This window comes from Gobius niger (assembly GCF_951799975.1).
Source record: "Gobius niger genome assembly, chromosome: 2".
Classification (NCBI taxonomy): Eukaryota; Metazoa; Chordata; class Actinopteri; order Gobiiformes; family Gobiidae; genus Gobius; species Gobius niger.
Window position 1 is genome coordinate 40522676 of NC_136853.1, and position 26784 is coordinate 40549459.

The 26784-nt window shown below is 42.3% G+C and overlaps 2 protein-coding genes across 2 annotated transcripts; one reads left to right on the plus strand and one right to left on the minus strand.

Moving 5' to 3' along the window:
• The first annotated feature begins 1143 nt into the window (after window positions 1-1143).
• LOC306960177 (fibrinogen-like protein 1) lies at window positions 1144-15684 on the plus strand. Its single transcript, XM_079552539.1, has 4 exons — window positions 1144-1236; window positions 3145-3262; window positions 8868-9053; window positions 15301-15684. Exons 2-4 carry the CDS (start codon window positions 3157-3159, stop codon window positions 15600-15602), a joined length of 594 nt encoding a protein of 197 aa, XP_079408665.1. The 5' UTR covers window positions 1144-1236; window positions 3145-3156; the 3' UTR covers window positions 15603-15684.
• Window positions 15685-16546: 862 nt separating this feature from the next.
• LOC306959933 (NXPE family member 3-like) lies at window positions 16547-25848 on the minus strand (the record flags this gene model as incomplete). The annotated part of the gene is made up of 6 exons (XM_079552188.1): window positions 16547-17104; window positions 19514-19708; window positions 21196-21260; window positions 24532-24803; window positions 25226-25671; window positions 25836-25848. The coding sequence occupies 6 exons, from the start codon at window positions 25846-25848 to the stop codon at window positions 16560-16562; spliced, it is 1536 nt and encodes a 511-aa protein (XP_079408314.1). The 3' UTR covers window positions 16547-16559.
• Window positions 25849-26784: the final 936 nt, after the last annotated feature.

A 26784-nucleotide genomic window follows, 5' to 3' on the forward strand; every position in this document is an offset into this window, starting at 1 on the left:
GGCGCCAGTCAGTAGCTCTCCCTACTGACTGAAAAATCCATGTAGCTGCCTACGACACGTCACCTCCACCACCAGGTGTCGCTTCTGAGGAAGATCACAGGAAGTGATCGAAACTAGTCAGGCAGGTAAACTAAACCTTCTGTCTTACTAAAAGAAACAAAACTGTGATAGACTTAACCTAAGAAGACAGTATGAACCTTCTACAAACAGTCAAGGGCCCTCATGTACCAACCCGTCATTCAGAGGCCTGCAGTAAACGCTTGATATCAGCTTCTGTTCTGAGGGAAACATATGCAGGGGTCTCCAACAGGTGGCCTGCGGGCCAAATCCGGTCCGTGAGATGATTAAATCCGGCCCCTGACATACGGAATTCATGAGTATGCCAAAAAAAAAGTAAGTCTCTAACCCATTCCTGTGCGGATTTAGGAATGTTTAAGGAATTAATCAGTGTGCTCATTCCAGCCACTAGGGGGCAGCTTAAAGAAGGAAAGGAAATAATTCCATACATGTCCAGCTGAGGGCACTGACATAAACAGAGATCAGGATAAAAACAACAAATTATAGCCACGTGGTAAATGGTCAGTCTGCCCCAGGGCGGCTGTGGCTACAATAGTAGCTTGCCACCACCAAGTGCTGAGTGAATGAATAATGACTACAGTGTAGCAGAGACTTGTGACACAGGCTTGTAAAGTGCAATACAAGTGTAAGTCGAGGTTACAGTCCTGTCAGGCTCATTATTATTCATTTATAGATTGTTACAGTAGAATAAAAATATAATAATAAATATAAAAACAAAGCGACTCCAGATAAGACAGTGATTACCACAGAAAAGGACGCACGTTTGTGTTCATGTTTATCTTTATCTGTTGTGATGCTTGAGTATTGCCTCTCTGGATGAGCTCAGATGTGGCCTAATCTTTTAAATGTCAAACACAGCCCAAAGATGACAGAGTGTAACGTGATAATAATGACAAGTGTGACCCTTTTGTGCCAGCACTGTGCATTACAACTAATCTTGTGTGTTTTTTCAATCCTTTTATTCCTCCTCAGACGGACAGAGTCTCCCATGGTACGATTATTACCTCATTGTTACTTCTCACAAACAGGGGAGTTTGTAATAGTAATATTTGTATTTGGTCCATAGGAACAGACTGCAGTGATGTGAAGAGCAAAAACCCTGAAGCGTCTAGTGGAGTTTATTCCATCCAGCCAAAAGGACTCAAAGCACCATTTAAGGTATGAGAGTATTAAGACGATACTAAACCCAGATATAGAACATTATCACCAGTTATTGGCACCCTAATGAAAATAGTTTTACTTTTTAGTTTTTACTAATTGAGTTGTTTCTTTTTGTGTGTGGAAAAACACACTCAGGGTTTTAAATATGAGGTCACACATTGGCCACATTCTAAACGAAACAATGAAGCCATCTAAGGACCTGTGTTTATCTTTCCTCTTCTTACTGTCAGGAGGATGATTATCCAAAGCTATACAAGAATCACGGCTCGAGAATTGCACGTTATCTGGGTCATGGTGTTAGAAAGGCTCCATGTCACTTTCATCACCATCATCTATTTGGTGAATTGAGGCAAAAGAACAAAGCCCCTGTTCTCTCTCTTCAACTCACACTCACAAGTGTATGTGGAGAGAGTTACACAAGGAAAATGGGTATCGCTTTAGATTAAGGTGTGCTCATTAAGTATCAATAAGCATTAGTAATATTTTTAGGGCTAGGTTAAGGGTTAAGCAGAGTCCAGTTATTGTGATAATGGACACCCCGTAGTGCATTATCCCGCTTATACCATGGTCCCGCCAACTGAAACTGTTCATTGGGGCCAGTTTGCATATTTTTTTGTTGAGTTATTTCACTTTTTAATCAGTTTTACCTGAAAGTAGATCCAGCTCTGTTGTTTATCGTTACTATGGAAACAGCTGCAGTGGAGTGATATAGAACGTGATTTAAAGGGGGGGGGGTATTATGCAAAATCGACTTTTTCAAGCTTTACATCATGTTATTATGTCATTCCCTCATTAAAAACATGCCTTAAGTGTTGCCCAGATTTTTGAGTAATCTGTAAAAACTCTGATGGCGGCCATTTTAGGGATTAGGTTTGCCTGAGTCCTCCTAGGAACGCCCCCACCTCCTGGAGACGCCTCCGAGCTTTCGTCACCAGCCGAGTAACCGACCACTGCTCCTCAGCGGAACCCCCTCCCCACTGATGCCACAGACAGCGTGTGGAGGGGGCATGTCGGAAAGGGTCAGAGGTTCTTAAAGAGACAGAGGCCTATTTCAAGACATTCACTACAGCCATTTTGAGAGAGCAATTTTATACGAGGCAGTTATTCAAATTTACTGCAGTTACAGACCAACAGAAGGTTTGGTCATCATTGTTGTGTGCTATAGACTGGTGCTATGTGACTGAAAAAAGCATAATACCCCCTCTTTAACTGCTACTTGAATGATGCCAGGCTAAGTGTACATTTTCACTTTTTAATGGACACCTTCCAGCCAATCAGAATCGAGTATTCACCCAGACCATGGTGTAATAATACTTAATGACAACCTTAATATAAAGCGTTACCGGAAAATCTTTCATTTGGTGTTTTGTGGGTCGGATGAGAGAAAAACATGTATTAAAGGAACTGGCCACCGTTTTTCCATACTGAGATGTTCTTACCTGAGCTTAGACGAGTTGATACGTACCTGTCTGGTCTTTGTGCCCGTGGAAGAGCGTGGTAGCTTCGAAATTCACCCCCGTTTGGAGCTATAAGAATATATAGGGAGAGGCCAAATGCAAACAACATCTTTGGTCGTTTTGTGTGACTGAGGGCACGCACAAAGACCAGACAGGCACGCATCAACTCGTCTAAGCTCAGGAATGGACATATCTCAGTGTGTAAAAATGGTGGCCTGTTCCTTTAAGTATTAAAAGCTTTGACCACGAACTTACTGCTCTAAATCAGGAGATGTGTCGTCAGCTCTTGACAAGTTGCTCCAGCTGCATCAAAGGATGGATCAAATGCCGAGGACACATTTCTCTAAGCCTAGAATGTTACACTTTGATTTGTTTTTTCACGCATTGCTTGTTATACAAAAAGTTGATTTCTTCTCTCTTATCTGGCCTTTTTGCTTCCTGTTTTCAGGCGTACTGTGAGATGCGATCTGACGGAGGCTGGACAGTCTTTCAGAGGCGCAGTGGGGCCCAAGTGAAGTTCAATAAGAAGTGGGCAGCCTATAAAAATGGCTTTGGAAACCTCACACGTAAGTGTCACAGCAGATGACGAGGCTGACCTCAGTATAACTGTGGTCAAGCTGCCCGGAAGAACTTCCTTACACAGAGCAGTGAACAGACAAACACTGCATTATATTTATAAAAATATCTTATAAAGGGCCTTTGTGTGGAATATGTTCTCTCTGCGTCAGAGTGGTGTAGCCTGTACCTGCATGTTGACAGACCAGTTTTCAAGTGCTGAGGTCTTTCACATGGACAGAGCAGAAAGCCAAATAGCCAGTAAGAATCACTCTTATTCCCTGTAACATTGAGAAAAAGCAATTACACTGAAGCAGCAGCAACATCAGTCCGCTTTACAACCATCCTCAGAATATGCAGTTTATGCTAAACATAATGTCCATCCATCCATCCATCCATCCATCCATCCATCCATCCATTTTCTTCCGCTTTTGTATAGCCCAATATCACAGCAGGAGCCATTTGGAAACCAGTAACGACACAGACATGAAGGCATCGTGTCTGAAACATACAACCAAGACATAACAAAAATAAATCTCACTCTGGGTATTTTTCATAATATCAAAAATGAATAAATAAATGAATACAAATATCCAGTGTTCTTACAGTAGGAAGCAATTTGGTTTGTGTATAAAAGTAAACATTTCTGTGGAGAAAAAAAAATCCATTATTGTATCGACTGTGAACCACAAGTTGTTGCTGGCATTATCATGACATTAAGGCTCAGCTTTGCTCCTTGTAAGGATTCTAACGAAATCTGAACAAACCTCTGACTCATGCTTTGCTTACACGCTACACAACAAGAAGACCATGTCACTGAGATGAGCTGATAGACAAATGGTCCACACTATAATCATTCTGAACATAACGCAAAGTACAGATAATATACAAACACATAGACACAAACAACTGACTCACAGATAGGCAGTCACCCTCTCTGAGTAGAGGAGTGCAAGACTAGGATAAAAGGGGACTGTCAACGGAATTCTGGACTTCACTTCTTCTCTTTCTCTGAAGTCACCAGCTGGTTATACAACTTTGTAACTAGGAACAATGGCAATAAAAGCCTTATCTTTGAGACGACTTCTATCTCCAGTGTATGCTTTGGCTATATCCAAAAACTGTTCTCGCGTGATACAAAAGAACCAGATCCTAACAATTGGTGCCGTGACCCGGATATCTTCGCGAGAGTAGAGGATCACTCTTATTTTTTGAAAATATTTGTACATTTTTTTTTCGTCAGTACTAAGACAGGCCAAACAGGAGCAGACGTGGGAGCCGCAGCCTGAGCACGTGACCACTCAAAGGGGAAAGGCGCCACAGAACAAGGTAAGCAGAAAACCTTTTCTAAATTTCTGCCACGCTCTCGCGTGTTATTTCCCTATATTTGAGTGGCCTCGCTCTTAAGGTTTGGTACTTCCCTATTTAAATTTTGACATACACTGATCAAAGGCAAGAGAAAGTGAAAAGATTTTTGCCGTTCCTTCTTACAAGGATTCATTTATTTAGGTAGAAATCCGCAGGGGTCAGGGACCACTATATAAACTTGCGGCGGCTGGTCAAGGACCCGGTCAAGGACCGCAAAAAAGTCGTTATTTAGATAGAAATCCGCAGGGGTCAGGGACCACTATATAAACTTGCGGCGGCTGGTCAAGGACCCGGTCAAGGACCGCAAAAAAGTCGTTACTTAGATAGAAATCCGCAGGGGTCAGGGACCACTATATAAACTTGCGGCGGCTGGTCAAGGACCCGGTCAGGGACCGAAAAAAAGTCGTTAATTACGCGAAATCCGCAGGGGTCAGGGACCACTATATAAACTTGCGGCGGTCACGGACCGTAAAAAGCGGGCTGGTCAGGGACCCGGTCAAGGACCGAAAAAAAGCCACAGGCCTGAGTTTCTAAAAAAAGCGCGCAAAGAAAGACAAAAAAAAAATAATAAATACAAAAATATAAAATAAAAATGTTGTTCCGTGCGCAAACACGTCGAGAAAACTAGGTAAACTAGAAAAAATGAAAAAAAAAAAAAATACAAAAATATAAAATAAAAATGATGTTCCGTGCGTAAACACGTCGAGAAAACTAAGTTCCGTGCGCAAACACGTCGACAAAACTAAGTTCCGTGCGCAAACACGTCGACAAAACTAAGTTCTGTGCGCAAACACGTAGAGAAAACTAGGTAAACTAGAAAAAATGAAAAAAAAAAAAAATTACAAAAATATAAAATCAAAATGATGTTCAGTGCGTAAACACGTCGAGAAAACTAAGTTCCGTGCGCAAACACGTTGAGAAAACTAGGTAAACTAGAAAAAATGAAAAAAAAAAAAAAAAAAAAAAATACAAAAATATAAAATAAAAATGATGTTCCGTGCGTAAACACGTCGAGAAAACTAGGTAAACTACAAAAAAGGTTAATAAAAAGTAAAAAAGTAATAAACAAATAAAAATAAATAATTGTGATTGGTCATGAAACAAGAATCACAGGCAATTGCTTACTTTAAATGTGAACAGGGGGACAGTCTAAATTAAACAGGGGGTATGTGCATAAACTAAAACTTAAATGGCTAACTGCACTATAGTGCTATTTGGAATAAGATCTCACCCTGTGGAGGCCTGTGGATTTAAGCTCCATGAGGATCTCACAGGTTAAAAAGGCCATGTCCTCTGACTGTAGGGCCAAGTGACAAAACAATATTGTTGAAAGAGCAACACTAGTAAATAATTGAATATATGAGAATACTAAACTCTGCTGTTAAGTTTTTATCCCAAGGTGCACAGGAAACGCTTGTCGAGGAACCCAAGTACAGGGTCCTGGAGTAAATACAGGAAGGAGACTCGGGGATGAGAAGATTGAACAGCCGGAGGTGGTAAGAGCCTCTTGATTATGATGTTGTATTTTAATTTTTAGAACGTATGATACTTGGTTTTCTTGTGGGGAGGTTGTTTCAGTTTAGCCTTGTGTGTGCTGTTCATTGTAGATTTGTTTGGGTCATAGGGGAATGTTTGGGGCTCTGTTCATGGGACTGTTGGGCCTGGAGTGTAGGGTTGGAGTGTGGTTTGGCCTTGGTGGGGGTTTCTTGCTCAGTAGTTTTCAAAAACATTTTTTTTCTTTTTTCTTTGGATTAAACTTTGGAAGAAAGGGAACTATATTGGGTATTAGTTTAGTTAAAATAACAAATAATAGTAATAGTCTCGTATTTCTGGGGATAAGACAGATACATTTTTTAATTGGGATAAAAATTGACAATACATGTTTTGAACTGAATTGAATTAAAAAAGGCCATAGACGTAGTCATTTATAAAAGTAGTAGACAAACCCCAAATTTGCCAGGTAAGACAATTGGAAAATAACAAAGTTAGACATGGGGGTGAGGGAGAGTAGGGTAACTTCCCCATTTGTTTCCCCTCATGCTGTTACAGATTTTGGTGAGATGGAGATCTGGAGGCTGGAATCCTTGGACGTGATAGTCTAGGGTCTACATTACTGATACACAATGTTGCTAAAGTTAATCACACATGATAACGCTGTGCTCTGCTAGAAATAGTTGTAGGTTTGCTTAATTAGATTATTGGGAGGTACACGATGTTTAGTAATAAAAATAATACACTATGTGCTTTGCAAAAAAAAAAAAAAAAAAAAAAAAAAAAAAAAAAAAAAAAACACACGCTACATGCTGGCATTGACTGGAACGGAAAGGGTGGCAGAGCTGATTTGGGGGTGGTCAGCATCACGTTAAAGCCACGCCTAGCTATGGAGGTGAAGGTGGAATGTCACTATACATAGGATCACACACAACACAAGCTGAAATTCAGTTAGTTTAGAGTTAATTAAAGGCTAATTTAGACTGTTTAGTTTTAGAACTTAATATTATACTTACTCTTAGGGAGTAAGTAACAGGGGGATTGTAAGGATTCTAACGAAATCTGAACAAACCTCTGACTCATGCTTTGCTTACACGCTACACAACAAGAAGACCATGTCACTGAGATGAGCTGATAGACAAATGGTCCACACTATAATCATTCTGAACATAACGCAAAGTACAGATAATATACAAACACATAGACACAAACAACTGACTCACAGATAGGCAGTCACCCTCTCTGAGTAGAGGAGTGCAAGACTAGGATAAAAGGGGACTGTCAACGGAATTCTGGACTTCACTTCTTCTCTTTCTCTGAAGTCACCAGCTGGTTATACAACTTTGTAACTAGGAACAATGGCAATAAAAGCCTTATCTTTGAGACGACTTCTATCTCCAGTGTATGCTTTGGCTATATCCAAAAACTGTTCTCGCGTGATACAAAAGAACCAGATCCTAACATCCTGAAAGTTGTCAAACAGGCTCACAAACTTCAATGATGAATAGGCACTTTAGGAATGTCAATGTCTTTGTTAGGAATTCAATTATATGTTTAACCCAATGGGCGCTGGCTGCTCTGCTTTGCGACGACGACACTAGAGGCCGCCATTGCTCCGCCATTGCTGTAGTACCTCCATATTGCCGCTAGTTTCCCATTGGAATGCATTGGACTTTAGACAATTTTAATTTTCTTACACTTTTTCCAGCTCGATATTCCTCCTGAAATAACGCTGGGTTAGTTACAATTAAGGGGACCAGGCTGGTTTTTGTAAGATAATTTTTAGAAATCTCGTACTTAATGAGGGTCGGACTGTTAGCATTGGAGCAGCGCGAGCTACACGTCACGCACGGGCGGAGTCTATACTGAAGATCCCGCCCTTATGCCCTTTTTAGGAACATGCTTCGTCAGAGCTGGGGAGGGGGAGTCTGTAAATCCGCCATGAATTCCCCCTCGAACGTGGTCATTATGGTAAACGGAGTGAGCAGGAGCTGTCCATTATATACACAGTCTATGCTTTAAGCTTTACCCGCTCCCTCTATCATAGTTTGTAAACAAAAAAAGAAAAGAAAGAAAACGGTAGGATTTAAAAATTACTAATGGAAGTATTTTTTTACTTGTTATATATAATTAAAGTTAGGGTATTTTTCTGTAAAACATTTAAACATGAGAGATTTGTGTCTCCAGCAATGAGGTATCAAATCAAATATTGGTTTTACTATTATAAATATTATAAATTGCATTTTTGATGTACACAAAAAAATAATCTTTGTTTATGATTTGTGCTTATATTTATTTTAAATCCACAAAGAGTGCATCCTACAGCCAGTACCTTTAAATGAACAGGCCACCGTCTTTACACACTGATATATGTTCTTACCTGAGCTTAGACGAGTTGATAAGTACCTGTCTGGTCTTTGTGCGTGCCCTCAGTCACTCAAAACGACTAAAGATGTTGTTAGCATTTGGCCTCTGCCAGTATATTCTTGTAGCTCCAAACGGGGGTGAAGTTAGAAGCGACCACACTCTTCCACGGGCAAAAAGACCATACAGGTAAGAACATATCTCAGTATGGAAAAACGGTGGCCTGTTCCTTTAAGTGCATGATTAATTACAACCTTAGTGGAACATGATAATGACTCTGACCTGTTTCCAAAGTTTCCTCTTTTGCATTTCTTTTGTATTTTACCACTGCTCAAACCAGTCCACAATATCACAGTACTCCTAAACCTGTCTTCGTTTTCCCGCTGTCTGCAGATGATCACTGGCTTGGACTCAGGAAGACTTTCGCTCTGATCAAAGGCAAGACCAGGAAGTGGACTTTGAGAGTGGATCTGTGGGACCATGAAGGAAACACAGCGTTTGCAGAGTACAGCAACTTCAAACTGGGCAATGAGAAGTCTGGCTACAAACTACATGTCAAAAAGTACAAGGGCACCGCAGGTACAGACACAGATCGCTGAGAGAAACCATTATCAACAAGTAGTGGGTTACTTAGTACTACATCAAAAATATAATACAGCATGGTCTTTTGGCGGCACCTTGTGGTAAAAGTGCCAATCGCAATTACTGGCTTAAAGCAGTACTAAGTAACTTGTTCACCTAAATAAATCCCTTTCGTAGTCCCTCTGGGGGGTAATACAAGTGTTAATGGGATGATTGGGGGTCTTTCATCTCCCCTGGGAGAAGAAAACCACAATTGCAACTTGACTCCCACCGGACCGGAGCAACCAATTCACCTTATTCCGCCCACTTTAGCCTCTTTTTGCCTTGTCCGTTGTCCAGACACTTCCGGTCAAGCGCGAAGCCCCTTCATTTAAACAGAGAACGAGAGGAAATGTTCGCCGCTCAAATCTGATGTTCAGTCGATTGATCTGTGTAAAATGTCCAATGTTCATTTGCACCAACAAGTCAACACTGCACCGTTTCTCTGCTAAAAAACAAGTACACAAAACTGTTTTTGTGTAATATCGGATTTTATCTGGACTTCTCCAGCCCCATGTTAGCGCCCACGCGAACTTCCGGAATATGGTAATAGCTATTAGGTTCACAAAGAAGAAGCTAACAGGCTAACGGGCTATGCTAACTGTGGGCTAGCTCCACTTTAAACAGCATTTACAGCCACGTTTGAGTGAAAAAAAATATTCCCATTGTGAAATTGGGTGTATAATATCCATCTCTTCCTTCGCCTTTTCTGTCAGCGTAGTATTTACTCGCAAGGACAATTAATAAGTAAAAATAAAGCGCAACATGCTACAACAACAACTTATGGCCTCTAGGGGCAAGAGTTACTTGGTCCTGTTTCAAATCCATAGATATAATATAATAAAGATGAGTGTGTCCCATTCAGCCCCATTGACTGAAAAAGGTTCCCCTGTGTGAACCTTAATGGCCTCTCTGTCTCCTCCTGTTCCTTAAAAGGGCCTTAAAAGGGAAGTCCTGCTCTCGAGGAGTGGGCGGTGCCTCCACAGAGCTCCAGAGCTTGATTGACAGACGCTGGAGCCAGTTAATGCACTGAAAATGCTTCAAAATTTCGGGCTGCTAAAAACAAAAACTAGCGTGATTAAAAATATTTCAGCTACCCCAGCGTGGTCACATGGGTCATAGTGATTTTTAGAAAAAGAAAAACTCTTTGGGACGGTTGAAGTCCCATTAGAATCAATGATCCCAAGTGTCTCTTGGAGTCGCCCCTGGGGTGGTATTACAGCAATATCAGTCAGCTCCCCGCCATAAGGACCACACAGAAGCGCGTTCCTTGCCCATTGTTTAAAGGAATAGGCCACCGTTTTTACATACTAAGATATGTTCTTACCTCACTTTAGACGTGTTAATATATCCCCGTCTGGTCTTTGTCCGTGCGCTCTGTCAGGCAAACGGGGCACATACGCAGCCTCTCCCACATGTCACATAGCTCCGAAAAAGCTCACGATAGAAGCTACCAAGCTCTTCCACGTGTTCCCTATTTAAATAAAGTTACGTGAAGTGTTTTCATGCGAAGTATATTTACACAGAAATGTAAAGTGTCGATTTTATAAGCAAATAAAAAGGGGGACTATATTGTGAGGCGTAATGATACGAGGAGTAAAACGTCCGCGCAGTAACTCCTAAAGACTTCCCCCCGCTCACTTCCGTCAATAACCTTTAGGAGTTACTGCGCGGACGTTTTACTCCTCGTATCATTATGCCTCACAATATAGTCCCCCTCTTTATTTGCTTATAAAATCGACATGTTACATTTCTGTGTAAATATACTTCGCATGAAAACACTTCACGTAACTTTATTTAAATAGGGAACACGTGGAAGAGCTTGGTAGCTTCTATCGTGAGCTTTTTCGGAGCTATGTGACATGTGGGAGAGGCTGCGTATGTGCTCCGTTTGCGTGACAGAGCGCACGGACAAAGACCAGACGGGGATATATTAACTCGACTAAAGTGAGGTAAGAACATATTTTAGTATGTAAAAACGGTGGCCTATTCCTTTAACCCTCACTCTCCAAAACGTTTATTCTTAAATTTCTTTATTTGTCAGAAAGAAAGCAATCAAACATGCTAATTTCCAATAAGTGCTGCTTCAGGTAACAAAACAATGAAACAAAAAACAATACCATTCCCAACACTGCCCAAACTAAATTTATTCCAGCAAACCAAGGACCACAGGCCAGGGCAAAAATGGGACTAAACCAAAATAGAGCTGGCCTAGATATTTGTTGGAGTTGAAACTGGAGCACTCAGATGAAACACAAGCAGACTGCAAATTGTTTGTGTAAGCTCTCAGTCGTGCAGGAGTTTTCCGTCGTACACAAAAGCCATCATCTGTTCTCTGTAGTTTTAAATGTTGGATGTTTTGCCTCTCGTCCAAGAAACTTTGTGAGTGGTACTTTGTTATGTTTATATTTGGCCTGCTGCCGAACAGGAGCATTAGCACTGCTGACAAAGCTTCTTGGATGAGAGCTGAGATGTCCAACACTACCAAGGGGTGACAGCTTAAGAACCTTTGTCTTAAAGGAACAGGCCACTGTTTTTCCATTTTGAAATAAGTTCTTGCCTGAGCTTAGACGAGTTGATGCGTAACTGTCTGGTCTTTACACGTACGCTCAGTCACACAAAAAGATGTTAGCATTTAGCCTCTCCTTGTTTTCCCTATTTAAATACGGTTACGTTACATAATCCAAGTATAATTACACAAAATTAAACAAGTCGATTTTCTAAGCGGATAAAAGGGGGGACTATATTGTGAGGCGTAACGATACAAGGAGCACAGAATCCGCGCAGTAACTCCTAAAGACTTCCCCCGCTCACTTCCGTCAATAGAAGCTGCGTGACTTGTAGAGAGCTAGCAGAGAACAGTTGAAGAAGCGTCAAGTTTTAGCACAATAACTTGTGAACAATGCCTTTTACGTGCATCGTGCCGGGCTGTGATAACAAGCAGAATGTATATAGTGTAGTAATGTTTCACAGATTTCCAACTCACCCCGGACAACGACACAGGACTCAGGACCTCGACCATGAGGTAGGAATGCGCCAGCACTTTCCGAAAATATATTTTCTGCTTGTTGTAAAAGGCTCTCTACTAGTCATGCAGCTTCTATTGACGGAAGTGAGCGGGGGAAGTCTTTAGGAGTTACTACGCGGACGCTGTGCTCCTCGTATCATTACGCCTCACAATATAGTACCCCTTTTTATCTGCTTATAAAATCGACATGTTACATTTCTGTGTAAATATACTTCGCATGAACACACATCACGTAACTTCATTTAAATAGGGAACACGTGGAAGAGCTTGGTAGCTTCTATCGTGAGCATTTTTGGAGCTATATGACATGTGGGAGAGGCTGCGTATGTGCTCCGTTTGCGTGACAGAGCGCACGGACAAAGACCAGACGGGGATATATTAACTCGACTAAGGTTAGGTAAGAACATATCTCAGTATGTAAAAACGGTGGCCTATTCCTTTAATGTGTGTTCCCGTACGGAAATTTGCCCTCAAAAACATGCAAATACCACAGAAGGGGGTCGGACTTAGTGCCGTATAATACATTTAAAGGGGCTAGACGCAAGTTAGCCATTTCATACTCACTACTGCCACCTCAGGTCATATGTGTAACTGCACCTTCTATATTAAGCTTGTGCATGACGAAGCGACACCGTTTTTAGTGACAGTGTAGGGTTTTAGAGGCAGTTGTGGGGAAAAGGTCTGGGCTCATTCTACACATTAGGACATGGTTGAAACATGTAGGGGGAGGAAAATACATAATTTCAACATTTTTAAACTCTGTATAGTCCCTTTAAGATGCACTGAATCTTATCGGTTATCGGTTCAAATTTTAAACCAATATCAGATTTTTTTTTTCTAATACTGACTCTGATACTTATACCAGTATTGGATCAGTGCATCCCTGCAATTTTTAGATGGTAATTTGACATTTTTTGCAGACTGTCTGGTTGCACCACCTGACATTAGCATCCATCCATCCATTTTCTTCCGATTTATCCGGGGCCGGGTCGCGGGGGCAGCAGTCTCAGCAGAGATGCCCAAACTCCCCGGTCCACACACACCTCCTCCAGCTGTTCTGGGGGGACCCCGAGGCGACACCAGGCCAGCTCGGAGACATAGTCCCACCAGCGGCGTGTCCTGGGTCTTCCACGAGGCCTTGTCCCACTAGGACATGCCTGGAACACCTCCCGCGGGAGGCGACCAGGAGGCATCCAAAATAGATTCCCTAGCCACCTCACACCTGACATTAGTAACTAATATCAAATAAAGTTGTCTTTTATGTGGGCTCTTACATTAGCTTTAGCATTTGTAAGAATGGGAAAAACATTTACATTTAAAACAAATTAAATACTTTTAAAATAAAATAGTATTAGTATATGAAAAGTAAAATATTAGTAAAATAGTATAGTATAGGTACACCTGACACCGAAAGTATGACAGTTTACCTATGAGTCAGAAAAAAGCTATTTTTTCTCAGTTCTTGAAAGAGATTTTCAAACCTTTTCGCTCAGCCATAAAGACGACTTGTTCCTCTGGCTGATGTCATATTCTGTTTGCTATTATTACTCTTCATTTCAAAATACCAGCCCTGTTCTTACGGTTGTGCCCCCTGATGTTTTAAGATTACAAATTGTCAGACAAATGTTTTTTTTTACTGATCTCAAAAGCTTTAAAGCTATCAACATTCACAAATTATGGCTGATTTGAAAGTTATTTAAAATGTTAAGTTTTTTTATTTTTATTTTGTTACCCTGAAAATAAATTTTTTAGAAGCTTTGTTAGTCTAATCATTTGCTCGGACGGTTGCGCCACCTGACATTTTAGGGGTTTGAGGTGTGGAAACATAAAAAAAATATTAATTAATGAAATGTGATGAAAATGTGTTTTAACTCAATAGGTTGTGTTGGATAAAGTTATACATATAATGAAAAGATCAAATTATGTGACACCCAGACAAAACAATATGCACATAGACTGTAAACATCAGACTTTTAGATCCTGCAAAAGTGTGTGTGCCCAACTCAAATCGTGCGGTGGTAAGACAGGTGAGAGGGCGATCCAGTCTTACAGCAAGATGGTCCATAGGTTCAGGGGCGGACTGGCCATATGTACATTCTGGAAGAGCACAGAAGGGCCACTGGCTCTAGGGCCACCGGTCTGGCCTCTCACTTTACCTTACCCTTACCCCGGGCATAACCGAGCTTTAACCAAATCTAAAAGCTTAACCTCTTAACTCCCGCCTGAACCGAGAGGATCTTTTTCCTCACGTCATCAGATTTTTGTCATTTTTTCGTCAATTTTTTTTATTAGATTTTTGTCAATTTTTTTTTTTACATTTTTTGGTAATTTTTTTGTCACATTTTAGTCATTTTTTTCATCAATTTTTTATCACATTTTTGTCACATTTTTGTCATTTTTATGTCATTTTTTGGTCACATTTTTGTCTTTTTTTCGTCAATTTTTCGTTATTTTCTTGTGACATTTTTGCCACTTTTTCATCAATGTTTTCTCACTTTTTTGTCACATTTCCATCATTGTTTCCGTCTCAGTTTTGTTGTTATTTTCTCACCTTTTTTCCAGAAGCTTTTGGACTGGGGTAAAGCCAAACTGGAGAAAATGTGCTCGGTTCAGGTGGGAGTTAAGGGGTTAAAAGAAAAGCATCCAAAAACAAAAATGTGCTGGATAAGCAACAAAAAAGTGACAAAAAAGTGACAAAAACACAACAAAATGTGACGAAAACGTGACGACAAAGTGATGAAAAAAGCAATGAAAAAGCAACAAAAACATGACAAAAATGCAGCGACAACGTGACAAAAAGTTACCGTGACTTTTCTAGATTTTAGCTTTCAAATGAGGTGTTACAGTGTTGCTCTCCAGTCAAGAAGCTTTTAGATTGGGATAAAGCCGAACTGGAGAAAATGCTCTCGGTTAAGGCGGGTGGTAAGAGGTTAACATGTGTATTTGTGGAAGTGTCGCATTTACGCTAATTTGGGCCAGGCTGACCAGAGTCCAGGGCTGTTTTTCAGTCCCAGTCCGCCCCTGCATAGGTTCAACTCTCAACCTTTCTGAGCGAGGCTTTTCTGTTTTTGCCCTTTCTCCCCAAGTGTGGGTGGGTTTTCTACGGGTGCTCATTGATTCCCCTTGAAACATGCACAACATTTACATACACATATTGATCTGTGTTTTTCTTTTAAGGTGACGCTATCCGTGGGGCGTACAAGGGCATTGACCAGAACGGTTTAGGCTTCAGCACCATTGACCGGGACAACGATGGATGCGACCCATGTCTCTTTGGGGACATATTACAAAATGAGTGTGCTGCTTCCGAGGGAGGAGGCTGGTGGTTCAGTCGCTGTGGGTCGGCCAGTCTCCACGGGGACTACCACCCAGGGGGAGACCACATCGGCTGGGCATCGGGCCTGCACTGGGACACGTGGAAAACCGCAGCTCCGTACTCTCTGAAGGCTACCAGGCTCATGGTCAAACCAATGGTGTAAAAGGAGAGGCATTCAAATATAATCCAGCTTTGTGCTTTATTTTTCAATTTTTCAATATTATTCAAATGGGTGTGATGATTTCAACCTTTCAAAGTCTTAACTTTCCTGTTTAACAACCTTTGAATGAATATTTGCCAACAATTTCCAGTAAATGCACAAGTGTGGAGACCAGCAGAGGGCAGCAAGGTGTAGCTTATGTATATGATGTGAATGGGGAATAAAAAATCAAGTTGTTGCAAAATGTACCTCTTTTTGTGTGATGCAACATGATACAAGACAAAGTGTAAAAGTAAAATGTCTTTAGAAAATGTGTGACATGGACTTGAGATGAGAACAAACAGGGAAACAAAAGTAGCAGTATTCTTTAAAAGCCCTAAACCAGATGAAAAAAAAAATACAAACAATGAAAGAGGAAATAAAATGTGAGTAGTGGTCCAAACTGACTCCTAACTTTTCTCACATTTGTAGCATCCCAAGTCTTCACAGGGACAAGTTAATAGGCACGTTTCACAACTTGCAGGGTCATTTTTCAGAGTCAGTTTCACACAAAAAATCAGGTAGCGCCTTTAATTTTCCATCTCCAACCGTAGTTTAAATTTGCTGATTTTGAATTATATTTTTATAAGCTGCACGTTGCACTTGAAGTATTGTGTGGGGTTCATAAAGGAGACTTCACTTTCCCATCTGTGTTTACTAGGCCCCAAAGTTGATTCGTCTTTGGGATCTCACTCACTTTGTCCCTATTGGACAACCCACCACTCTGATAAGTATGTACCATTGTTTCAAAGTTTGGAAAGCATTTTATTTTATTTTAAAAACAACGGACATGGAAAGAAAACCAGTGAATAGACAAACAGTCACATGACAAAAGTAAAAATAAAAAAATAAAAAAAACATGAAGGGGAAACCACTGACTTATATCTTGGCTCCACAAACGTCATAATAACCTCACCTCCCTTATTTGGGGCATGTGTTAGACAGAATGATGTCAAACATGAGTTTGATGATTTCTGGTTGGGGATGGAGGCTATGAGGAAGGTAATGGGCCTGTCCCATCTCCCAGGCGTCCAATAGGAGAACGCCCGAATCTTTGAAGACAGCCCGGAGCACTTTGTCTCGCTGCAGGGAGTACCAGTCACTGTTGGTCAGGCTCTCAGACAGAGTCAAGTCCTTCATGTTTGCAGTTCGGATGATGACTTTAGTCCCTGGAGCTCTGTTTTGCAGCCGCTGCACTGCCCTGTGAATGGTCATGAGGCGTTGATAGTAGACCTCCAAGGGGAAAGTGCTGAAGTGAGACCAGACACCTATCACGACCACTGTGTTTGGTCCACCGGTCAGTCCGTCCAGTTCATTAGCCACGTATCGCAGCTGGGACACAGGAACTTTAGAGAAGCGAATGGGAGGTGCATGGCAGCGATATGTCACCATGATGTCATTGGTGTGGTCGACAGCAAAGAACGGACCACTCTGAGGTGAACTGTGTTTGTCAAATGTCAATAGATCTGAAAGACAAAGTCCCATAAGATCATGGACTGTAATGTTGATGGCAAGCCTTGAGAAGACCTTCTAAAATTCATCATTGTCTTGTAATTTCATAATCAACGTACATATTTTTAGTATAAGTTTATTTGTCAGACCATAGATATAATATAATAAGGACGAGTGGGTCCCACTCAGCCCCATTAATTGAAAAAGGTCCCTGTGTGAAATTTTACGGCCGCTCTGTCTCCTCCTATGCAGCCTGTTCCTTAAAAAGGCAAAAAGGCGGGAAGCCCTGCACTCGAGGAGTGGGCGGAGCCTCCACAGAGCTCCAGAGCTTGATTGACAGGCTCTGGAGCCAGTCAATGTACTGAAAATACTTTCAAATTGCGGGCTGATAAACAAAAGCCAGTGTGGTTAAAAACATTTCACCTACCCGAGTGTGGTCACATGGGTCATAGCATTTTTTAGAAAAAGAAAAACTCTTTGGAGCCAGGCTTTTAAGCCGTTCTATGGGTCATAGCGATTTTAAGAAAAAGAAAAACTCTTTGGGACGTTTGAAGTTCCATTAGAATCAATGCTCCCAAGTGTCTCTTGGAGTCGCCCCTGGCCACCAGGGGGTGGTATTACAGTAATGTCAGCTCCCCGCCATAAGGACCATACAGAAGCGCGATCCTCGCCCATTGGGTCAGACACCAGGATTAGGGATGTTGAAATCTTTGCCTTTCTATGTTTCAGCCGCCATCTGCAGGCCGTCATCAGAATTATCACCGGCGTGCGGTGAAGTGTCACTTATCGGCTGTTCTTTCTTCCGAGGCGAGGCTAGTCTGACGGTCCTGACAGGTCCATCACGCCCCCTGCTGCCCGGTGGTCTCAGGGCGACAGGGGGCGTGATCTCTTGAGAAGGGTGTCCCAGGTGTGGGACAGGAGAAATGCTCCTTCATCACGGTTTATTTATTTATTTATTTATGGTTTATTTGGTAGGGACAGTACAAGTTAATGAACAAGCCACACCGGATTGTAGCCTTAGGCTAATTTTCATCCGTCGTCCCCCATGCGCACTCTCAAACACACTCTCATACATCCTGGCCTATTGTACATGTTTTTAGTGGTAGGGGAAACCAGAGTACCCGGAGGAAACCTACGCAGACACGGGGAGAACATGCAAACTCCACACAGAAAGGCCCCGTCCTTGGTGGGAATCGAACCTGGACCTTCTAGCTGTGAAACACGAGCACTAACCGCTGTGCTACCGTGCCGCCAACGGTTGATGGTGTTGGTTACCAGATTTCGATGGCTTATTTTATGGGCATTTGAATTTGTTGGTTTCAGATCTGATGACCTGGATGTGAAACCAGATCCGGGTTTTAGTTCCGGATCCTGGATTTGTTCCAGTCCATGATGTGATTGTTCCTCGGAAAAATAACAGAATAACAGAGTCCCTTGTGGCCCTGAGATCACCAAGCAGCAGGGGGTGTGCGGCCAGTCTGATGGACCTGGCAGGACCGTCAGAATGGCCACTCCTTGGAAGGAAGAACAGCTGATAAGTGACACTTCACCGCACGCCGGTAATACTTCTGATGACGGCCTGCAGATGGCGGCTGAAACATGGAAAGATTTCAACTTCTCTAATCCTAGTGTCTGGATACACTAGTAACACAAATAGAGACAATGAACGCTACTAAGCTTGAACATATTTGACAGGTACTGTATGAAGTGCACGTTCACACCAGTCCCACTGTGAGTGTGCACAGCTTGGTAAGGGTGGAGCAAATATAACTCCATAGACATATATGTATAGATGTGTGAAATATCATTTGGGAACTAGGGATGTCAAGACTAACTGGTTTTACAATTATCGAGGTTAAATAAGGTTAATTGTGAGCGTAAGACTACAGGTGGACGCTGTCTCATGAGCCTCAGCGTATTTATGCCAAACAGATGATAGTTTCATTTGTTTAGGTCACTCAGAGAGAGAATATCTTGTACAAAATTTTGAAAACCTTCACACCAATTTTCTTTCTATTTTCTTTTTTCTAGATATATTGGTAGAAGTAATATTCTGTCACATTATTTTAAAATCATTATTTTTGCAGGACGATTACATATGGACAGTACTGTAAAAGATGCGAGAAATTCTCTCTGTTTTATTTCTTATTTTCGATGTAAAAATTGCAATATTTTTCCTCACAATTATGACACAAAAAATTGTGACAACCCTCATGGAAACAATTAATAGATGGTTCCCAAAAAGTTAAGGCTATTACTGTGCTTTGGATGCCTGGTATAGCTACACAAATATATTCTGATCAAAAATAGTACTGATTTTCTTTTCTTTTTCCAAAAGTAAGTAAGTACTACCTTTTACTGTCTCCCACTGCTTAGTTTACAGTATGTCCAGTATTAGTGAGCGTGAAAGAAGAAGGTTTTACTTGGTAGTGTTTTTGTGATGTGTTGGTAGAACTGTCTGATGGTAGAGTCTCCAAACAGATACAGCTGTTTCCCCTTGAGACAGGCGGTAATGACTGCGGCGTCGTTAAACTGGTGAACTGTGGGGCCCCCTATTGGTCGCCACTGGTGCCCATAATAATATCCAGAAGGTCCAGGCTTCATCTTCTTTGTCTCACCTGTTCATCAGAAAACAATATTATTGGTCAAATACTACATTAACAGCTAAACCTAAATACTACCACAGTTTGGCGTCATATTGTTGCACATTACCCGGCTATCGGCTCCCACCACATTAATACAATTATGATACTAACAGTTTATTCTTCCTCAGCCTCATTTTAAAGTTTAATTATGTTCAGTATTATGGATGTATGTATATATGAATGTATGTTGAAATGTTGTAAAAACTGTATATGTGATGTATATACGAGCGATCGCTGTTATTGTTTACTTCCGCAATTTTCACCGGATGTTTGGTAGGCAGCTGATGCATACAGGCCTCTAACTCGGTTTTATAAAATGATAGATCTGTTACAGCGCAAGAGAAGCAATGCCCTGTTTATGGACATTGTTTTTTGTTTTTTTAAAATGTTTATCAAATATGAAAATGTAAAATGCCTACCACGGCCAACGGATGTGACGACATCGCGATCGCTCGTATTGAACTTGGAATAAATCAATCACTGATTGAATGAATGAATGAATGAATGAATGAATGAATGAATGAATGAATCAATCAATCAATCAATCAATCAATCAATCAATCAATCAATCAATCAATCAATCAATCAATCAATCAATTATTATTACTGAAACAGCAAATACTACAATGATGACAACCAACGGAACACAAATAGTTATTTTTGCAAATGAATAACTACAAGCAACATGACAAATTATACTAAATTGGGCTAAAATATAAGTTATAGATTGCTCGGCAAAAAATAGAATGCCGATTTAAACTATTTTTATGCCAAAACTTAAAAAGCATTCAAGGTTATGTTCCAGTCTGACCAACTGAATGATCACCCACTTAAAGTTTTGTTCTTCGTTCAGAGGTTGTTTGAACAGAGAGTTTGTCCCTTAATATCTTGCAACTTGAGCCACATAGGAATGAGAATCTTTTAAGGTAAGTAAGTAATTAAGTAAGTAATGTTTATTTATAAGGCAAACAGTGGCTGTTAAAGGGGCTAGATGCAAGTTAGTCATTTTATACTCACTACTGCCACCTCAGGTCATACGTGTAACTGCAGCTTCTATATTAAGCTCGTGCATGACGGCACTTTGGACCCGAATTAACACCTTTTTGAGTGACAGTGCAGGATTTTAGAGGCAGTTGTGGTGAACAGGTCTGAGCTCATTCTACACATTAGGACATTGCTGGAACATGTAGGGGGATGAAAATACTTAGTTTTAACATTTTTAAACTCTGTATAGTCCCTTTAAGTGCATTTGTCCAAGAGTCCATAGGTCACTGTTTCCAGCTTCAAGGGAGTAGTATGTAGCTGGAAAGAACATGAGAGCATTTATGAGGGCTGTTCTCCATTGTGAGATCAATAAAGTTTAATTTCTTGCGCGCTCTGTGGACATTAAGGGGGAAGTATGATTATTGGAGCAGCTTCGCTCAGGCCCGCAAACTGTAAAACAATAAATGGATGTTTACCTGCATGTGGCAAAATGCTGATGGAGTTTTCCATGGCCTTAATAGGGACTTTCATGTTGATGCCCCTGATAAAACAAACAAAACACCATGATTCTCCTGCACCAGACTTCACAGTGAGCATAGGGTTCTGATGTTGGTGTGCTGTTCCATTTTTTCCTCAACACATGACGTTATGTGTTCCCTCCAAACAATTCAACTTTGGGTTCATCCGTCCACAGAATATTTTGCCAGTAGTGCTGTGGAGCATCGAAGTGCTCTTTCGCAAACTTCAAATGTGCAGCAATGTTTTTTTAAGACAGAAATAGCTTCCTCAGTGGCGTTCTCCCATGAACCTCATTCTTGTTCAACGTTGTACATAGATGTAGACGGAAAGCAGTACCTTGAGAACCAAACTTACTATGTCGCAATGGGAAACTGTGTCTCAGACCAAATAGCATTGACATGTGGGGTTCCGCAGGGGTCAATTCTGGGGTCCCTCTTGTTCAACCTGTACATGTTTCCATTAGGTCAATCAATATCCAGTAACAACATGTCCTATCACAATCACGGAGCCGATACTCTGATCTATGTTTCATTGACAGCGGGTGAACATGGGCCTGTAGATACAGTGTGTCCTTGTATCAAACAGATTAGGCGCATTGAATTTCTTTGTGTACGAAATGCGCGGTATAAATAAAGTTGCCTTGCCTTGCCATTAGTCTGTGGATCCAAAACAATTTCCTCCCATTAAATATAGATAAAACTGAGATTATTGTCTTTGGCCCACAAAGACAAGGGCCCGATCCTGTGTTTCAAAACGCAGACTATAGCATAGCATTTTGCGCTGAGTAGGAGCACACTATCTTGCAGCTCCGAGACCTAGTGCATTAAAGTGTGGAGTACTTGTGGTGGAGAAGCATTTTTCACACAGGACTTGGGACCTGTGCAATAAATGGGGCTGAATGGGACCCACTCATCTCTAATTAGGCAAGGTAAGGCAACTTTATTTACTACGCAAATTTCGTCCACAAGGCAACTCAATGCTCAAGTCAATTATTATATCTATGGTTGGGGGGAAACTGCACTGGGCTAGCACGAACAGCGCCTTTCACAGACATGGTCACAAAGCGCTTTACATGAGACAATTGTACATTCACTCCATACTTAGTGGTGGTAAGCTACGTTTGTAGCTTCAGTTTCCCCTGGGTGAGACTGACAGAAGCGCTGTCGCGACTACACACGTCTGCGCCAACGGACCCTCTGACCACCACCATACATTCACTCACACACACACATCATTCATCCTGGCCTATTGTGCATGTTTTTAGTGGTAGGGGAAACCGGAGTGCCCGGAGGAAACCTACGCAGACACAGGGAGAACATACAAACTCCACACAGAAAGGCCCCGTTCCAGGTGGGAATCGAACCCGGAACGGGAACGTGAAGCAAGAGCACTAACCGCTGAACTACCGTGCCGCCCACGAGTGTTCAACTGGTCAATACGCTTGTTAAACCTCGCAGTTTGGACTCTATCTTGGCCAAATAAAATCTGAATAATTCATTTGATAGATAAATATTACTGTCTTCCACGAGGCCTCATCCTAATAGGACATGCCTGGAACACCTCCCGAGGGAGGCGACCAGGAGGCATCCGAAACAGATGCCCTAGCCACCTCAGCTGGCTCCTTTCGACGGGTAACTGAGCTCCTCACCCGATCTTGAAGGGTGCGCCCAGCCACCCTGCGAAGAAAACTCATTTCGCTTGTATTCGCGATCTTGTCCTTTCGGTCATTACCCAAATCTCATGACCATAGGTGAGGGTGGGAACGTAGATCGATCGGTAAATCGAGAGCTTTCCCCCCCGACTCAGCTCCCTCTTCACCACGACAGACCGATGCAGCGACCGCATCACTGCTGACGCCGCACCGATCCGTCTGTCGATCTCACGCTCCATCCGTCCCTCACTCGTGAACAAGATCCCGAGATACTTGAACTCCTTCACTTGAGGCAAGGACTTCCCACCGACCTGAAGAGGGGAAGCCACCTTTTTCCGGTGGAGAACCATGGCCTCGGAATTGGGGGTGCTGATCCTCATCCCGGCCGCTACACACTCAGCTACAAACCGCCCCAGAGTGTGCTGAAGGTCCTGGTTCGTTGAAGCCAACAGAACAACATCATCTGCAAACAGCAGAGATGAGATCCTGAGGCTCCCAAACCGGACACCCTCCGGCCCCTGGCTGCGCCTAGAAATTCTGTCCATTAAGGTAATGAACAGAACGGGTGACAAAAGGCAGCCCTTAGCCAGGTCAGACTTATTGCCGGCAATGCGAACCAAGCTCCTGCTGCGGTCATACAGGGAACGGACAGCCCTTAGCAGAGCCCCATACTCCCGGAGCACCCCCCACAGCTCACCACAAGGGACACGGTCGAACGCTTTCTCCTGATCCACAAAACACATGTGGACTGGTTGGGCGAACTTCCACGAACCCTCGAGCACCCAATGAAGGGTATAGAGCTGGTCCAGTGTGCCACGACCAGGACCGCATTGTTCCTCCTGGATCTGAGGTTCGACTATCGGCCGGATCCTCCTCTCCAGCACCCTGGAGTAGACCTCACCAGGGTGTCTGAGGAGTGTGATCCATCTGTAATTGGAGCACACCCTCCGATACCCCTTCTTAAAGAGAGGGACCACCACCCCGGTCTGCCAATCCAGGGGCACGTGATGTTGAGGACAGCCAAGCGTACCAATTGTACTGATGACGAATGACATACTCGCTGTAAACTTTCCAGCTGAACTATTTAGAGCACGGTCTAAAGCTTGATCCAAAGATCAAGCTTTAGACCGTGATCCAAAGATCAAGCTTTAGGACGGTTTGCGGTGTGGAACAGCCCTAACAAAATGATTGCATCCATCTGTTGCATGAGTCACTTATGCAGCTAATTATTCATATGCACACCTCCACATCAACAATACACAGAATTCATCTGCGCTTAAAACTTGGTAGCTACCATGGCAGCTGGGTGTGGTCTCTTAGAGTGTCTGCTCTGCCCTTGGCTTTGGGGAATGCCTTGGGCTATTTGAATTGGTTGTTGTTGGCTATTGGTAGAATCTCCTCCTGTCCATTGGCCAGAGGGTCCTCAACTGCAGCAAACCTATGTTATTCCTTTTGTTCAGTTGTATTTTCATGCTTTGGCACTTCTTCCAACTTCTTGTAAAGTAATTCATAATACCTTTAAAACATAAATAACAACAACCACCTCTTGACTCTACATACACGTTTTTGTGCCAACACCTATGGCACATTAAACACACAGAAAAAAAGTGAATCATACTTTTGGAAGAGAGACGCTTCTTGCCTGCTGATTTTCTGGTTGAAGCCACCTTTAATGTGGCTGACTCGGGTGTTACAGTCTAGTCCACTGGGTTTGTAGCAGAACCACTGCTCCCCAGTGTTCAGGTCAGTGAAGTTACATAGAGGAGCCCTGTCTGGATCCAGACACACGTTACAAATGCTTTGCTTGATGATGTTTCCGAATCTGAAGTCACTGCTAAAGAAGATCCTGTCAGGCTGCTCCTCTGTCAGACGCTTTAATACTGTGATGGACTCACTCGTCTGCACCAGCATCACCTGTAAAGTAATCACTTAGGTTGAAGACATTGTTGCTTACACATGGCACAGCAGTGGGTGATTCAGCCTACTGACAGGTAGTTAGGCACCTTGGTTTATGGAAATTATGAACTCAAAGGATTATGTGAGCCTAAAACTTTAAAAGTATGTTCTCACAACCTCTAGACGTTTGCCCAGATCTTATTTCACTTAAGGCGTCGAAAAACGTAATGTATTAAAGCAATCAAACCATAAGCTGATGACTGTGTAGAACAAGGCTTCTGCTCTGCACTATTTGCTCCCACTGTGAGTTTTGAAATCCCATTCATGGGGCTTCATTTTGCCCATCACTCCTGTCAGGAGGCTGAATTATTATTATACAGTACAAGACATGCTGCAAAACTTTAATTGCCCTCCAGTTCCTGATAGTGAATCACTCTCACCTCTACGTCTGCCTTCCCGTTCCACAGCAGAGGAAACACCGCGGTGAACGTCCCATTGAGGTGGTCCTGCACCTGCCCCACCACACCTGCCCCCAGCTCCCGGTTGTGGAGTCTGGAGATGAGAAAGTCCCCTCCGCTCTTCTTTGGGTTTCCATTGTAATCTCTCAACTGGATCCTCACAGTGAGCTCATCCCCAACTCGCCAACCTCCACTACGAGGCACAATGGTGAATGAACTTTTGGCTCCGCTAGTCACCAGATTCAGTGAAAATGGTTTGGATAAAGGTGTAGTGTCAGGCCATGTTATAGAGTCCAAAAGTCTGGGTTCTTCGTTTGCGTTTTTGGGAGAGAGGTACAAGTAACTGCACTGCTGGACATCAGGCCATGTGGATCTGATGGAGGCGTTGGAGTTCTCAGGGTTTGGTAACGTCGTAAAGCATGCAGAAACTGTTTTATACCAAATTAAGTTATGGGCCTGTATTCAGAAGAAGAAGAAAGAAAAAAGAATGAGAACACAACAGAGCAGGAGCACTTCACTAGGTCAGAGACAAATGTGATGGACTATTGGCTGTTTTGTAAGCCATTTTGTGTATTATTTTGCTATTTGTTACCACATGCACGCATGCACGCACACACGCACGCACACACGCACGCACGCACTCACGTACACACACACACACACACACACACACACACACACACACACACACACACACACACACACACACACACACACACACACACACACACACACACACACACACACACACACACACAATGTTTTCTTCTGCTCTTTCGTCTGTTTTAAATCATCTAAAAAAACGTAATCCCTAAAACCGGAGCAAGAAACAGCGTTTGAAGCGTTCCTCGTAAATAAGGACGTTTTTGGAAAGGCTTCCTGTCGCTTGTTGCTGCGACGTATCTAGCGTTGCTCTGATTAGTTGATGCCGTCTGTCAATCACGCCCACCGGGAAATCATTGAGATCATGCTCGCTCCCAGACTATATGTCTTTGAAATATCTATGAAAAAGCATGTAGTTTGGCAGGCCAGGCAAGGTATACCTACTGCTCACAACATAGTTCTTGTCTTGTTGTTATCTGGTTGGCATTACCTATGTTAACAGCATAACCTCTTTTTACTCCTTTTAATAAGTTCCCACTAATGGGCCAATTAGCCCCCAGGTCCTATGGGACCACCTTAATAAGACCCGATCCTTTGATCACCTCGTTGATTCTTGTAAAATACTCAGCAAAAAAATCACTATGAGATAAATACAAGTCTGACAGATTTAATTAAAAGTCAAGTTACTTCATAAAGTATAAAACAAATGATTGGTCGATGTTGCTTTGTCCTAGGAGTCCACAGCGCCTTCCCGTGAGAGCTTAACATCATTTACCTCATATGGAGGTGGTCAACTCGTGCAAGAGTGTATACACCTCATGTGTCCGTTAAAGGATCTATATCATGCTATTTTAGCCATTCCAAAGTTAAGTATAGGCATGTATATGATATATTGTACCTCTACCATTATGGAGCACTCATTTTTGTGATAAATATAA

Excerpts from the sequence above, each read along its gene's own strand:
- LOC306960177 (XM_079552539.1), top strand. The coding sequence starts at position 3,157 with ATGCGATCTGACGGAGGCTGGACAGTCTTTCAGAGGCGCAGTGGGGCC. Across the intron at positions 3,263-8,867 it reads TGGCTTTGGAAACCTCACAC|ATGATCACTGGCTTGGACTC; the intron begins GTAAGTGTCACA and ends CGCTGTCTGCAG. Across the intron at positions 9,054-15,300 it reads AAAGTACAAGGGCACCGCAG|GTGACGCTATCCGTGGGGCG; the intron begins GTACAGACACAG and ends TTTTCTTTTAAG.